Below are 16,918 nucleotides of genomic sequence, written 5' to 3'. Positions count from 1 at the left end.
TCTCTTTGCCAATTACAGTGTTCTTTTTCATGCTGGATAGGACAAGCAAGAAGTAAATTTAAAACATTTTTACATTTAAGTCCTTCAATTGTTTTGTTTCATTTTGAATCTTTACATGTACCTCCTCTGGGGTTTTTGGGATGAGGTAGAGAATGGAAAACTCTATTTTCTCAGGAACTCAGGTGACTTTGGCTATGGAAAGAGTGGAATGTTTTGGAGGAAGGGCTGAAAAGCTTTTCCACCTGCCTATCTCAAAGTTGAAAGTTCACCTATAATATGCATATTAAAATATTTTAAGTATTTTAGTTAAGCTGCTCATTTAAGTTGACCATTTTCTTACTCGATATTATCGAATGAGCATGAGTTGTCCTCTTGATTCTGACACTGCTCCCTGCTGTTGTATATAGATGATGAGAATTGTTTTGGCCTCATAGTAAGTTAGTTTGAAAGTTACTGCCTATATTCATTAGCAACTCTTTTTTTTGGAGGGGGGGGCGGGCCATGAAAAACAATCGACTAGTACATCTCATTCCAGGAATACCTTATTTGTTCTGGTTAAATATGCACTAGACTCCTTCTAGATGAAAACAGATTAAAATCTACAAAATAAGAGCTTACAGTCTGTGCGTCTTGGCTGCTGATGTCCTTAATGTTATCACTCAGACTTTAGATGGTAGCAGCTACCCATATTCGATTTGATTGCCCCATATTCCCTGTTGATTAAATGATGGGGAGATGTTATTTCCATGTAACAAAATGGCTGTTCCTTCCCTTTACAGTTCTAATTTGCCAAAAATTCTTCACTGCATTGCACTGATGTCTCATGTTTTCTATTTCAAGTTAATCTCTGTGCAAACAATTTTTTTTAATGTGATAGTTTTTATCTAAAAGGAAGACATTCCTTCAGTATTCTGTGCTAAAGTACTGGTGTAAGTATTAATTTCAGAGAATGATGAGGAAAAGAAACAACCACCTTTTAGTTATAGTGATAACAGCCTTAATTTTTTCCCTTGGATGGATTTCCTTAGTTGGGGAGAGCTGGAAAATTGATTTCTTACTGAATTCATGATTTTTTCCAGCACTGCAAATGGCCTTTTTGTTAAAATGAACTTTTTACCCTCTTCTTTCTTCCTGTTTCTCTGTCTTGTTCGCTTTGAAATGTTGTTAATTTTCCCTAAAGAGGACTCCAGTCTGTCATTTTCACTGCCAGCAGATTATAATTTAAAGCCACCATTTCCTATTCCCCACAAACAAGGGTATGTTTAGAGTACTTAATAATGAGAAAGAAACACTGATGAGCAAGCCTTAGCATGATTTATAATGTTTTGGGTAGTGCAGAGGTTTTGGCAAAGATTGTTTTCATTGCTTTTATCATCTTTTGACCTGTGACAGTAACTTACTATTTAATATATTTGAAGGGTGCATATTTACACATTGCCTTTGGTTCTGTTCATGAAAAATTTCTGTACTTTGCACTGAACAGTTACTGTTAGCGGTGCTGCTTTTTGGATTTCTATCAACTGCGGGCACTGTTGTTGAGACAACTGCAGGCCACAACTCTCCAAGAGGAAATGTAATCTGATTCTGGCTTAATAAAGGAGTTATTAATCAGGTTTGAGATTTGTATAGAGTAATTTCATATTCTTTTGAGAAGATCTGTCTGGTAATTCTAGCTGTTCTGTTACTTTGGGGAAAGATTCTTAAGACTAAAATTAACAGAAGGCAGGAGAATTGCTCTTGATACCTACTTGGTTGGTATTTCAAATGCTGTGTGGAAAATACCTGTAGTTTAAGAGGACTTTAGCATTTTCAGCTCATTTTTCTTCTACATTTTTGTTGTAAGCACAATGTTTGCAGCATACTAGTTGTCTTTTGCTCAGACCTGATGTGATGAGAGTTATTTTTGTAGGTGTTGTGGTTTTACCCCAGCCGGCAGCTAAGCACCACGCAGCTGCTCACTCGCTCCCCCCCCCCATCGGGATGGGGGAGAGAATTGGAAAAGTTAAAGTGAGAAAACTCGTGGGTTGAGATAAAGTCAGTTTAATAGGTAAAGCAAAAGCCATGCACACAAGCAAAGCAAACCAAGGAATTCATTCACCACTCCCCATGGGCAGGCAGGTGTTCAGCCATCTCCAGGGAAGCAGGGCCCTGTCACGCGTAACGGTTACTTGGGAAGACAAACGCCATCACTCCGAACGCCGCTGCCCCCCCCTTCTCTTCCCCCCAAGCTCCTTATAAACTGAGCATGATGTCATATGATATGGAATATCCGTTTGGTCAGTTTGGGTCACCTGTCCTGTCTGTCTCCTCCCAACTTCTTGTGCACTCCCAGCCATCCCGCTGGCAGGGCAGTGCAAGAAGCAGAAAAGGCCTTGGCCCCGTGTAAACACTGCTCAACAATAAGTCCATAGAACAAAAACATCTCTATATTATCAACACCGTCTCCAGCACAAATCCAAAACATATCCTCACATTAGCTACTATGAAGAAAATCAACCCTCTCAGCTAAAACCAGGACAGTAGGTTATCCTGAAAAGTAGAGTAACAACAAACAAAATGCTCCCATTCATGGGATGAAAACAGGATCTTGTTTGGGCTTTTTTTGGAGTGGGAGAGGAAGTGTGGCTTCACCAGTAAACTGTTTTGGATTATGAAGACAGGCTGAGAGTTCGGCTTGTTCAGCCTGGAGAAGAGAAGACTCTGGAGACGCCTTATAGCAGCCTTCCAGTACCTGAAGGGGCCTACAGGAAAGATGGTGAGGGACTGTTCATCAGGGAGTGTAGTGACAGGACAAGGGGTAATGGGTTCAAGCTGAAGGAGGGTCGATTTAGATACTAGAAAGAAATTCTTCACTGTGAGGGTGGTGAGGCACTGGAACAGGTTGCCCAGAGAGGTTGTGGAGGCCCCATCTCTGGAAGTGTTCAAGGCCAGGTTGGATGGGGCTTTGGGCAACCTGGTCTAGTGGAGGGTGTCCCTGCCCATGGCAGGGGGTTGGAACTAGATGATCTTTGAGGTCCCTTCCAACCCAAACCATTCTATGATTTTAAGATTACTGAGTACCTTTAGGAAGAGCCATTTATAGACTTATGTAATTGGAATAGAGGGGGAAGTCCATTGTACTGCATTTGATAGGTAGAAGGAATGGAAATGCTGTCATCCACATGAATAATGACTTTAAATACAGAAACGAATGCTTTATAAATACCTGAAACATGCTGAAAAATCAGCAGGAAAAATGCAATTAAAATACTCTTATGAAAATGTAATTCTTCCTGTATTATACAGAAAGAAATCCGTATAGCAATGCTTGTCAGTGAATCTGATGTACTTTAGTACAGGATATCTGTGTATATTTAAGTTCTATCCTGTCCATTTTCATTATATATGTGTAAAAATGATAGTTACTTTAAGTTAGCATGATATTTTATAGTACTGAAACATGCCAGATGGCCAAGGATGTTTCACCTAGATACTAAAAGCTAAAGAAAACATTTATTGAAGCCACAAGAGGTCTGTGTTTCAGAAAGAAAATACTCCAGTAGTGTGAATTTAATCTAAAATATAAAACATTCTGCCTTGGCCAACCTTATTTGTAACCTCCTGAAAGAGAAAGTTTTCAAATACTGTATGACTAAGAAAATACTGTGTCAGACCTAATTCAGGGTAAGCTCTGAAACATACTTCAGCTGCCCCTGCCTAATTGCTACTTCAAGGGAATACTGCACAGAAATGTTTTGGAATTTGAATCTCTTATCTCTTAACAGAGCAAGCTATTGAGCAGCTCTTTAAACCTATTTTATTTTTGCAGCATGTTACACATGAAGTTTATCTTGAGTTTAATGTAAATTTTTAGTTTTATAAATGTAAATACAACAATAAAAGGGAAGAATTGATCTACTTAAAAAGATTATAGTAATTACAAGACCACAGGTTGATCTTTTTAATGCTAAGTGATAGGAGTCCCACATATAAACTACAAACCAGATATCTTGCCATTCAAAGCTTAAGAACCACCTTGAACAATACAATAATGCAGGGCTTGATTTCTGCAGTAGTTTATTAACATACAAAATGGTGAACAGTAATGAGTTCTGGGCGAAGTTTCTCTGGAAGAGAAATGCTAATATTAGAAACATTTAAGTCTGATACAGCATGGACCTCCCTGAAATTTTTTGTTCTGCTGGACATCTTGTTAACATAAGGCTTTTATTTCAATTTACTTTGTTCCTTTGTACAAAGTCATAGATATACCATAACTTCAGAGTCCTCTGTTTTCCCCCTTCTCTTTCATGATCAATTTTTAGTAAAATAATTAACATAGATGTGAAGAATAGGACTGACCGCTTAAGAAATCTCCAGCGGTTCCTTAGTGGCAAAGCTTTCCTAACATGTAAAAAGGTTAATTTCCATCCTCTGCTTTCATTTGCTGTTGCTGCTGGGCGTGCATGGTTTGAAGTTTGGTAGTCCCTCTTAAGGATGGCTGGTTCACAGTTGGGAAATTCTATGAGAGGAGACCAAATGTCATGTAAATGTTCTGGAATAGAGCAAATAAGTTGGCTCGGACAGCTTCTGCTGTTGATCAATGTCTGTATTGTTAACAGATGTCTGTGTGTTGCATCAATAAGTAATAAAATGCTTGTTCGTAAGAACTGCCAGGAGGCAATGGTTTTGTGGGTTTAGTGTGGTTTATCAAGAAAAATCCATATCAGATGGGCAAAGAAAATGCCAAGACTCTATTTTAATTTTTAGTTGCAGGACGGTGAATTACTGAAAGAGAAAACAATGAATTTCCTCTTCATGTAGGACTATTCATCCATGAATCTCTCAGACAATTGGAAGAATCTTCATTTCTTCTTCCAGACCTATGAATAGGCTGTCACTCATTTGTGCCTGCAATTATTTGTAGATACCCTCCTACCAATCACTGCTGGGAAACAATCGTGTTCACTGATCGAGCGGTGGTGAAGCAGTATTGATGTGCAGATTGCCTGGTTTTCCATATAAGCGATTTCAGATGACTGGAAAAGTGCTAAAAACTCTTAGCAAATGTAGCTTCCTATCAGTTGTTTTGAGGATGTCATTGGCCTCTGCTATAGGAAACTTTCCTTACGATGTCTAGACAGCTGTCAGATTTCAGTCACTGGAGATGTTTCCTACTAGATTTGGACAATCCATCATTTGTCATCCCTACCTAGTTACTGCTAGTTGGTTTTGTTTACTGTCATCGCTGAAAGATTCCTAAAGGTTCCTTTTCCTAGGCAAGAGTTTGTTCTTTCATGAGAATTTATCCTTCGTATGGCCAGGGTTTGATACACTTATTCAGAAAACACCATATATAAGATGCCTGATTTTCATTTCTCTGGGTCCCTGTATCTTCAAAGTGTCCTCTCATTTGGTCATTCTCATCTGGCAAAACTGGGCAAGATACCCCTAAATATCCACTGAGGTCTGTGACACATTTGGATAGGATTAGGATATTAGAATTTCCTGGGAATTAGTACAAAGGAAGTGCTGTTTCTACTTTTCATGTGTCTAGCTCAGGTTTATTATTGGATGAAGCAATAAATAGTGACTACTCTAGATTTCTGTAGTTCATTCTTCTCTGGGAAAACACAGCATCATTGTCACCTTTTATCTTAAACTTCTGTATGGCTTGTAGCTGGACTTAGTGGTTTGTTCAACTTGGTATTTAAATCCAGTGCTATTTTGGGAAGAGTGTTACTACAGTGTATATTTAAATAGTGTGGATAATGTGGGAGGAGTAAGAAATCCTTACTCTTAATTTCTTAATGGATGCTAAACTTCCACAAGTTGAAGAGTATACAGAGGGCATTCAAAGTAGTAAAACCATCATTTTTACTAGTCTTATCTCTAGGGTTTTTTTCCCATCCATAGTCTATGTAGAATGTTGAATTTATTTTCCAGAAATAAGTCAACTACCTAAGTCAGTTGCACAATATTTATTCAGATGTTTTGATTCCTGAGGTATTTCCCAGGTCTTTCTTGAAGATCAGTAGCTCACTCATCTCAAACTCAAGTACAGAGACATGAAGCATTTGTACTGTCTCTGCACAAGCCAGTGTTAACTAAAAAAGATCTTTCTGAAGCACATTGCCAATAGTTCAAAATACCTTTAAAATAATTATAGTCTTAGTCTTCCTAAATGGAAGTAGTCTCTAATATTGTTAAGATTTTGCCATTTCACGGTGCACATACGTAACGTATGCATTTCAGGAGAGTGTTGTGTTTCATCTTTAGAACTAGGTTACTGCCTTGTTTCTGAAGTGTGCTTATGGTTAATAGTACCTTTCTGTTATATTATTTCAGGAGTATGATGATGGTTATGGAACTGCTTATGATGAACAAAGCTATGATTCCTATGATAACAGCTATAGCACTCAAGCACAAAGGTAAGTTTCCAGATCTGCTGTAACTACATTTGAAATATTCTGCAGTTGGAAAGTTATACTTAAAGAGTTTTTCAATTTCATCTTAAACAGCAAAAATCTTATAAAAGGCTTATAAGAAATAACCCCCAGTGTTATTTGTCTCTAGTATCACATAGGTATAAAAGTCAGGTTACTGAGTGGTTGAAAAGAAACAGAAATGAGAACTTGAACAGTTTTAGTGATGCCAAATCATAAATCAGAAAGCTTTCAAAAGTTCAGGAAAACTTAATTCAGTTTACTTTGGGGGGGAGGAGAAAAAACTTTATAAAAGGTATTAAATCATCTGAAATGCGGAGTTGATTGCATTTTCTTACTAAAACACGGTTATATTCCAGTATTTTACCTTTATTTAGCTGTAAAAAAAGTACAGCCTTCAGTTTGTTTTCATTCCTTTGTGGAATTGTCTTTGACATCGTTTAATCTCTTGCCATTTGTGTTCCTTCCCCACTTCATTCCCAACAGTATTTTTAACCACTTGTGATTTATTTTCTTAAAATTTTGCTTTCTTCAAAGGAGTATCTGAAAACTCGGTGACTTACAAGGAATACTAATGTCTCTTGATGAGAAAAATGCTATGAAGTGCTAACTAATTGTATAAGGTGGTAGTTTAATGGCAAATATCACATGACATTATCTGGTAGCTTCGCTGGTCGTCCTCGCTATTAGGCACTTCTAATGTGCATGTCTGGAAAGGGGAATTCTGTGCACGTTTTACTACTCTGTAATTTATTCTTTTACTCTTAGACCAAGAGTTCATAGCTTGATCAGTGGTAGATTTTGTAATGTCACAGAATATTTTGAAACTTTTATGGCAATAAGCTTCCAATGGTTGAGAGAAGAATGTTGAGAAAATGGTAAAATAAAATAAAATTAAATGCTCTAGTTCTACGTTATCACTTTGGTTATTTGAGGTGATTAGAGCTTTAAACCTTGCCCTCTGGGAAGATGATAGTAGGAAATTGGTGGATATTTTGAGATTGATAGATACTGATTAGACTACCTTCTGCTAAATATTTAACTTTTACAATGTAGCCTTATCTGAAATAGTAAAGAACTGTTCACAGCAAAGTTGAGAACAAAGCTGTTTACACCTGACATCTGCTTTGCTGTAGTGTTGACACACCAACCTTAAATTTTGTTATATAAATGAATATTTTCCTGTGCCCAAAACTTAGTCAGTGTGAGAAAGCTTGGTGGAAAGTTCAAATATTTTTATTCTTGAGAACTAACAAAATGAAAATACCTTTGATACTTGGCTCCTACAGAGTCTTGTAAGCTACTGAAAATTGATAAAGATATGACTCAAGAAACCAGCGGTGTAGGACCCTCAAAATATGAGGCTCTGTAAGATGTTACATTTTAGAGAGCAGCTGCTGGTAATGTGTTTTTTTAAAAAAGAAAATTACCAAAATAGTCCTCAACTTTTATGTTGGTAATTCTGTTCTGTTTTACTGCTTCTAGTGTTGGTAAATGAGTTTATTGCACACAAACATTTGGACTTCATTACAAAGTCATTTGCCTGAGCCAAAACTAAACATTACTTGGACTTGATTTTCTCCATGTTAAGAACACTTTCCCGAAGTTATTTTCCTTTGAACTAAAATTAGGAAAAAGCAAACCTCCCAAGAAATGGACTAATACATAAGAATATGTATAATATTCTTAGATATGTGCATATGCTTAGTGCAGTCTGGAAGGAGATACTTCATAAAATAATTGCTCTGCTTTGTATTTTACCTGTAGTTTCACAATACTTAGACTGTTAGATTTTGTTGAGTTCATTATCTTCTGAATGATTACTTCATTCTTCTCCGTAATTTTATTAAGTGCTGCATGGTAGAAGAAAACAAGAAATGATTCACTTGTACGTTTCTCATGGGGTATCGACACTCATTTTCTGGCATATTTTTCTGGCTTGGCAAAAAGATTTTTAGGATTGTATTGGCAGGCAAAAAGTAATAACTATAAACAGCCATCTGAGCTACCTAGAACAGCATTCCTATCTTTAATCTGAATATGAAATAGTAGCCCATATTGCAAAATGTCATTTTGTAACCACTAAGTGATACTTAGCAGATTTAGATACATTACAATGTCTTTACTGTGGAGGAAATTAGGGAAAAGTGTATTGTTTTCATAGTTTAGCCTTATATCATTTTTGATATTTTACCCTCGTAAAGAATGGAAAGAAAATACATTTGTGCGTAGAGGGCATTCACCTGTTTAAAATGCATCATTTGACTAGCATGTGTAAATAACTTTTCCTCTTTCCTTTTGTAAGTTGAAAGTAGTAGTCTTAAAATGCAATATTTCTAGTATGTCTTCTGATATTAATTTCTCTAGAAGATTGTGATATTAATGATATTGTATATGAAAGAAGAAATTTGAGAAATAGCTAGTAAACTGAAAAGATGGGTTTGCTCCGTAAATTATTTGCAGTAGCTTTTCAGGACATGAACCCTCTTCCTCATGAAACCTGGTTGATGTTCACAAGGGTACGCTGTGTGTACAGCGTACATGTGGGATAGAGCAGAGGTAGTTGAAATACTCATTTTGCTTTTAAAGGTTTTGCTTATTTTAGTGATTCTTCTCTTAAAGATGGAAATTCTCCAAATTTGACCATTCAGTATGACACAGCATGACTCTCTTTTATTGTGCTTAATTTGGATGTTTCTAGTGTATTTCCCAGAACTGGCCCATCTGAGATGGCCTAGGATGGGTGATACATTCAGATATGAAGGACAGCATGCTGTGTATTTCTCTGTGCACTAAGGTAGTTGAGATTTTGCATGCCTCTGCAAACAGTTCTTCCTTTCTTTAACCTAACTGCTTGCTGCTACCAAATCGTGTGTCTTCAAAAGTTTAATGGCATTTTATTTGATGTTGTGTGAGACTGTATCCGTGCTTGGCTATCTGAATCTTCAGTTGAAACCTGTAACAGCACTAATAGGGAGAGAAATGTCAGTTTTCTCCAAGTTCTCATCTATCTTAATGCTCTGCAGTCCTATAAAAAATAGTTTTCCTTTAAAATATTTTCTTATCCATAGTTGTTTGTGGAACAAAGCCCCAAATAGTGCTTTAAGATGTCTTTTAACAATTATTTTTTTATAGTCAAAAAGACTTAATTATCCCTTGGAGCTGTACTGAGCTTGACTAGATATCTTAACTGATTGTTAGAAGAGATTTGACTAAATTATACATATATATTTTTTTGGGGGGATTGCTAGATGATATTTTTACCAGTATAAACTTGGATGGGTAATCAACTGGGCTGTTCAATATCGTTATAAAAAACAAAAGCAATTTAAAATTAATTTAACAAAATATTTCCCTATTTCTGAAAATCAAAAGCTGGCAAATACTTAAAGCAGCCAAGACAGTTTTACCTTAATAGAGCATAATGAACACTGAAAAGCTATGATCGTTTATGGTTGATACTCAATGCCTAGCTAAGGAGAGCAGCAAGACTAGGTTGAATGTTACTGTCTCACGCAGGGCAGATTTCACATGATGCAGTCAGTAATTCCATCATAAAATTTCTTCTGTATAGGTAAGTAGTAATTTAATGTGCAGTTGTATGCTAAAAACAAGGGTGAAGCACCACACTTGTGACTGCTGGTACTGAAATGTCATGTCAGACGCAAGTAGATTTGTCAGCTCTCCTCACTAGTGCGTATGCATGTTTATTTACACAACCTAGCTGATTATTAAAGGACTTCCCCAAATCTGTCCAGAACTGTAATCCTTTACTTGGTTTTATTGCAGAAAGCAGTGGATGTTTTAATGGCCTGATGTTAATTTTGGACCAATTTTATTACAAAAATATGGAGAATAATATTGTGGAGGAAGCAGGAGCATTCAGTTTGGGTCTGCATTTAAATTTGTACATAATTTTAAACATTTTCAGCATAAAGAAAAATTCTATTTATTTTAATCTCTGAAATATGTTTCAAATTGAGCAAAAGTGCTTTTGTCCCTTAGTGGCTCCATACACGATCTGCACAAGTGTTTGTGAAGACAATAACAGGGCAGAGGGAAATGGATGCTAATAAATCAATCGGCGCTGTCAGTTCACTGTTTAATGTTCTCTAGAATACATAAGATTTATCACCAAGGAATTGTATAATAATGGTAGTGTATGGAAACAAAGTCCACCAGGGAGATGTACTACATCATTCGGATTTAGCGCTGCCATCTGCTTAATAGCATTGAGATGACTACAGAGGTACTTATGATCAACCATTCATAGCAGTGACAGATGCTGCGGAGAGTTAACATGCCAGAGAACGAGGTTTGTTACTAAAATTCAGATTATGTGACAGGGTTGCTGAGAAAGGGAGCTGAGTTTGTTACCTCTCCAACAGCATTAAAGGCTTACTGTGTACTTTTAAGTTTACTATCAAGAGAGGATGGCTAACACAGTTACTCTAGTATAAAAAAAAAAAATGTGGAGAACCCCATCTGTCTGCTTCATGGCACTCAGAAGTTTCAAATAACTTTAGGCTTGTCTGCTAGCATTCAAAACTGGATACTTCTTTTCCTAGAAAAAGAAGCTTTTGTCTAGCTTCATTATTTTTTACCTACAACAGAGATCAGCAGTCTCAACTATGAATGGAGTAGTTTGTGTGACTATATGCCTGTGTCTGTTTAGGGGCAAGAATAAGTCATCCATGTATTAATGTAGGAATTTTGTGTTATAATTATAACTTATTTATAATTTTAAAACTGGTTTAGATCTTCAGGGTGATCTCACCTTCACTGTGTTGCAGAATTTAAGCTAAACGCTGATATAAAAGGGGAAAGATGAAGACTTGAGGCAATTGCTGGCTTTGTCTACAGTTTTGTGCAATGTTTTCTGGTTTCTACACTTGTCTATTAATGCTCTAGATGTCTCTCGGCAACAACCGTTGTGCCATTGGCTTAACCATAGTGTTTCTCAGTTGCTGCTCTTGCATATCTAACCATAGTTGTTACCATGTCAAATCATACCAAAATGTGATACATTCAAATACCTATAAACTGCCTGGAAACCTCAGAGCCATTTAGTCAAGCTAATCTGAGGGAATTGGCAAATTCTCTTTAGTTTACCTATGTTTATTCAGTGCCTTTAGTCCACTCTGTGTTCATAGCTTAATGTGTTGGGAAGTGAAAAGTACACGCTGCAACTTTATTTTAAATTATTTGTCTAAAAGCATAAAAAGATAACTGCCTCTGTGGTAATTCCTAAGCACGTTAAAAGCCGGGTGTTATGAATGTCATGTGGCAAGGCCTTATTTGTTACCTTTCGTTTCAACAGTGAGTCAAGACATAAAATTTCTTGAAAGTAGGGCAGACTGCATAATGACCCTGTGGTTTGAAAGGTTTGAGGAAGTTTGTGTTTTGTAGTGTGTGGTAGTTACTTAAGAAAAAGGTAATTGGATGACAGGCTGAAAAGAGGACTAAAAAAAAAACCCCATCTTGAAGTTGGGCAATGGCCATTGTTCAACTGATGCCTAAATACAACTAAATTTAGAGATTTAAAGATTTCAAATCTGTAAATTTCAGATTTTCGTGCCACTCCAGAGGTACCTTAATTTTGAGAGAAGCTGATTCTTAGTATGTAGTTCTTGCCAAGACCTAGAGATACGGTCTTCCCCATTTTCCATTAGGAACTCAAATTTTCGGGTGTATTCTGAAACTGTACTTAATCATACAAAAGATGATGACATTGCTGTTTATAAGAGGAGGATTTTCATACCACTGAGTCTATGGATTTGAAATTGGCTTATGGAGGTGTTGCTATTCGTATTTGAAAGTTAATTGCTAACATTTTGTTTGTGATGTTTCAGTGTTTTAAATTTCCATTGTTAAGTCTGTCAGCAATCATGCATTTCCAGGGTGTATAAATATGCATTATATGCAAAAGAGTGTCTGTTACTGTAGCTTTTAAAGATGTAATTCTTTGGATTTTAATGCTAGTAGCTGTTTGTATTTCATGCTCTGACTTGTAAATCAAATCAATCCACAGCAGTTTGAATTCTGGGGATAGTGCAAATGGCTAGTATTTTGCAATTGTTGCTTATGAACACCTGGTATATGTGAGCTTATTGGAGGTTATAATTCTGTGCAAATAAAGCCTCAAAAGCATTAGCATAAACAAGCTAATGTGTCTTTTAACTGAAAATCCCTGCCATGTGGTTTCCTGCTTAATTTTTACACTCGTAATATTGGAAGAGATTTTCTGCAGTGTTTCAGATCTAGTTCTTCAGGTTTAGATAGATTTTTCCTTTTTGATACCTGTTAAAAAGTGGCAAGATAAATTATTCAGAAGTGCCTCAGTAGCACAGATAGCTTTAATTGTGTCCAGCATACATGTTTGATTTTTTTTTAAATTGGTTTACAGAAATCTGGTCTGAAACTTCAATAAACAGGAATAAGACTAAGACAGTTCAAGGGTGATGATGGAGGAAACTCACTTTTAAAGGAAAAAGTAATCTTAAGACAAGTTTATTGCAAGCTGCACTCATAAAATTGGAAAAGGTTTTTAGAATCCTCATCATGTTGACATTGGTAGATTACTTCGCTTTTTAAGAAACACTAGGATTACTTTAAATTTGTACTAATTATACTTAGTAAAATGCTTTTTAGATGAAAAAAATACTTGTTTTCTTCATGGCTTTGCTATTAAACTTAACTGTGAATGTCTCAATGTTTTGAAAACCAGTAAAACTGCATTTAAAAATTTAGAGACCTGTTGGAGAAAACTTATATAGAGGTGTTATAGTGCTACAAAAAGTAGCTATATGAAATTTTAAATATTTGAGGAATCAAAAAAAGGAATTATTTCATAAAAATAGATTATTCATTTTGTGTGATTGCTTTAACTTTACTTAGATGATTGTAGAGCAACTTAAACTAAGTGGTTTAATTACCACAATTAGAGGATTAGTGTTTGGTAGGATTTAGGATTTTTTCCTTGTTGGATTACATAGGTGCAAACATGAGAAAAGAGGTCAAATAGGATCTTTTAAGTCCTTAATAGGAAGAAAACCTCATTAACAGGTAATATTTTTGAAACATTAAATGCTATATTGTAGTTGTTAATGGTAGCTTGTGGAATTTGTCATAGTTTAAAAATATTAGTTGAGTGCTTCAATTTAATTACAGTATGTTTTAAAAACAAGGTACTTTAAGCCTGGATGATGGAGGTAACAAAGAGGAAGGAGAGTTTCCAGTTCTGAGGCCTCAAGCAGGATGCTGCAGCAATGCCACTAGAGATGTGGTCTTTGGAGACAAAACTTGGATAATCAGGCTTTCAAGTCTTACAAATCAAAGGTGTAAGATATTTGAAAAGTTATTTCTAAATGAATAATGTAATAAACTTTCTACTGGTTTCATTAAGAGATACCAAGATAAGGAAGAGAAACTACGTAGTGTCTCTATGACTAGAGAAAGGACAGCATAGAATCATAGAATGGTTTGGGTTGGAAGGGACCTCAAAGATCATCTAGTTCCAACCTCCCTGCTGTGGGCAGGGACACCCTCCACTAGACCACATTGCCCAAAGCCTCATCCAACCTGGGATCATAAATTCACACTTGCAGTAGGCAGTGAAGAATAAATATAGGGAAGATTTATTTTCCCTGGTGTGGGGTAGAGAAGGAACTTCATTAGAAACCCACACTTGGAAGCCAATGTCTATTAGTTGAATGAGAGGCATGAGAAATCAGTCTTCATCACTTCAGAACATATTTTTGTCACAGATCTTTAAGGTCCCTTCCAACCCAAACCATTCTTTGATTGTGTAACAGCTTTTTGTAGATGAAGGTTTGACACTGTTTTACTGGTTGACAGACTGCTTACGAGCAGTAACGAAAATTGCAGTTTTTTCCTCTCAGACTATCCTGTAGTATTTGGTTTGCTTTCAAGGGAAGAAAAATTTTGCCTTTTTCCATTGGTGAGGTAATATCTATATAATTGGGCAACTGTAGAAAAGGGAGGTGGTTGCAGGAAAACTTTAAATTGGTCTTATTTGTTTCTCCTGCTTGTATTTCATTTTAGAAGAAACGCTGGGAGCTGTAAATTGTACTTCTAAGCACAATTTTGGCATCATTCAGTTGACAGATGATGAAAAACAGTTTAATCCTTAGAATTTGAGGTTTATCATGGTATAATTGTCAGGTGCAATGTGCTTGGAATGTACATTTTGATAAAAGCAATAGAGTCCACGTAAGCCCAGAAAATGAGTCTTAGTAGTTAAGTGGATTGAATTATCTTAACACAAGAAGTCTACCTTATTGTACTTGGAGAGGCAGGTCTCGTACCTTGCCTGTATAAGGGACATTAGAGAAGCACTGGAAAGATCTCAAACATACATTGCTTTTAAGATCTGTCAGATGCTCATGATTATGCAGCCTTGAAAACAGTCAAATATAATCTCTTTAACGAAATACATTCCTTGATGGCACATTTATTATTTTTGAAATATAATTGTATAAATCTGGGATGGAAGGATATTTCTCTCAAATGCTCTTCAATTCAACGGATGAGTAAGGTATCAAATTTATAGGAAACTGATGAAAGTTGTACTATTCCTTCAATAAATTAGGAAGACAAGAATGTATGATGTATATCTTAGAGTAGTATTTCTGATGACAGAATGGTGACATACTGTCTGTGCAGTTTCTGTGGATGATGAGGTATTAGAGGCAGTGTTGTCTGGTACTCCAGTCTGTGATAAGTAACATCATCTTGGATCTCTAACAACATCTTATGCAGGACTTGAGGGATAACCAAGAATTAGATGGAATAATACCCACAGTTCTTTCCAGTGTTGCCATGGATAGTCTATAAAGGTTTTGACTAATACTTGTCAGATCTTCATTATTCTCTGCTGCTTCTACAGTCCTGAGTAGTCTTGCCCGTTTGGTGGGAAAGGGAAGAAAATGTATCCTTTTCCAATGTTAATGTTCATGTTAGTTCACATATCTGTTCTCTGTTTAGCAGTTGGAACACATTTGGTACACACTTGGATAGTTTAAGACTTCAAGTTTCGTTTTCTCTAAGTCTAGTTCACTTCCCCCAAACTGCTTTGCAAACCAGACAGATGTGTTGGGGGATGGCTGGGGCTTGGTTCTCATTCACAGGCCAAACCAAAATACTTATATTTAGGCAGCCTGAGTTTTTAGTTTTTTCTGCTGGTGCTTTCTTGTCTGATGTTGTGAATTTTTGACATTTTACTTAGCATTTTTGATGTTTAGGAATGGATTGTTGCTGTATTCCGTTCATAGTTTCAAGGTAAAGCTGTAGCTCCCTGCTGCTCGTCCTAAGAAGCAGCCTTATTTGTACTGTGTGCGTCAGTCACCTCTGCTACTTGCCATTTACCTTTCCTGTTTTGAGAGAGAGGACATGAGTGTGGAGCAGCGGAATTACTGAATGAATTCATGGACGGCAGTAACTGGACATTTCAGATTGTAAAACTGTCAGCTTTAGGGAAATCTTTGTAGTTCTGTGCCTGGGTAGGTAGCACCAGACTGCGGATGCCTTTGAGGGCATTTCACTGTTCTTCAGAAGGGAAATTTATTACAACTTCTGTGATAAAAAATAATTTCTAAATAGTGATAGCTAAGGGAATTCTTGAGGGGGCACTCTGGTCATCTTTTATGATTGTAGGTAATAGATTTGCTATTTGTATCATTCATATGAGTACAATGGAATACAACTTAAGGAAGATTGCATCATTTTTCTGTATTTTATAAAGCTTTCATACAGGTTTCAGATGCTTTCTGAGATCATTATCTGTTTTAGGCATAAACTGAGATGCAGGGATGAGACTATGTACCAAAAACTACCTGTAAGAAGCAAGAAAAGATGTGGATCTCTTGATATCCTGCTTTTAGCTGGGTTATGGAATATGGTGTTCTAGTGATCCACAGAAGCATTAAGAACAGATACTCAACTCAATAGTCAAGACAATTACTGAGTTGTAAGAAGCTTCACTACAGTGATTGTTGTCTTAACAATAAGATTTGGGACACACTTCTTCCTGTCTACTGTTGACAGATGCTTTTTGATATCAGAAGCAGCTGAGCATGAAGGTCTGGTAGGAATGAGAGAATGAGACTTGTCCTTGTGGAAGAGTTCTGTTCAGATGTGATCACATCAGTCAGGTCTATTGTAAGACCTCTTGCTAAAGAGATCCTCATTTGTTCTTTCTACTTTGCTGTTCTGTGTGACCTGTGTAGAAGGACAAAGGTGATGCTTGTGGAGCTACTGTTAGCAGTGCAAAAGGAAACCTTCATGTGTGGAAGGCTTTTTGGTCCCTTTCTGAAGCCGTCCTGGCTTCTAGCTAAAGGGATCAGTCCCAGACTTACTTGATACCAATGTGCAAAAGAAACTTTTTTCCATTTTTCCCTAGTAAGCATTGCAAGAAGCTGACCTGGTTGCAAAGGCTGATTTTCATCACTGAAGACAAAGTTTCAGTTCACTTA

At 36.5% G+C, this 16,918-nt stretch overlaps 1 protein-coding gene across 4 annotated transcripts in view; it reads left to right on the top strand.

Moving 5' to 3' along the window:
• KHDRBS3 (KH RNA binding domain containing, signal transduction associated 3) overlaps positions 1–16,918 on the top strand; it is a 97,446-nt gene that overhangs the window by 69,659 nt on the left and 10,869 nt on the right. For all 4 annotated transcript variants that reach the window (XR_008575929.1, XM_054817253.1, XM_054817250.1 and 1 more), the window contains one exon: positions 6,328–6,410. Coding sequence is in view for 3 of the 4 variants with exons in the window: in XM_054817253.1 (XP_054673228.1) it covers positions 6,328–6,410 (83 nt within the window). In the remaining variant the exon portion in view is untranslated. The remainder of the gene's footprint in view (positions 1–6,327; positions 6,411–16,918) is intronic.

Source organism: Grus americana, chromosome 2 (genome assembly GCF_028858705.1).
Source record: "Grus americana isolate bGruAme1 chromosome 2, bGruAme1.mat, whole genome shotgun sequence".
Taxonomy (NCBI): Eukaryota; Metazoa; Chordata; class Aves; order Gruiformes; family Gruidae; genus Grus; species Grus americana.
This window is presented reverse-complemented; position numbering and strand designations above follow the sequence as displayed.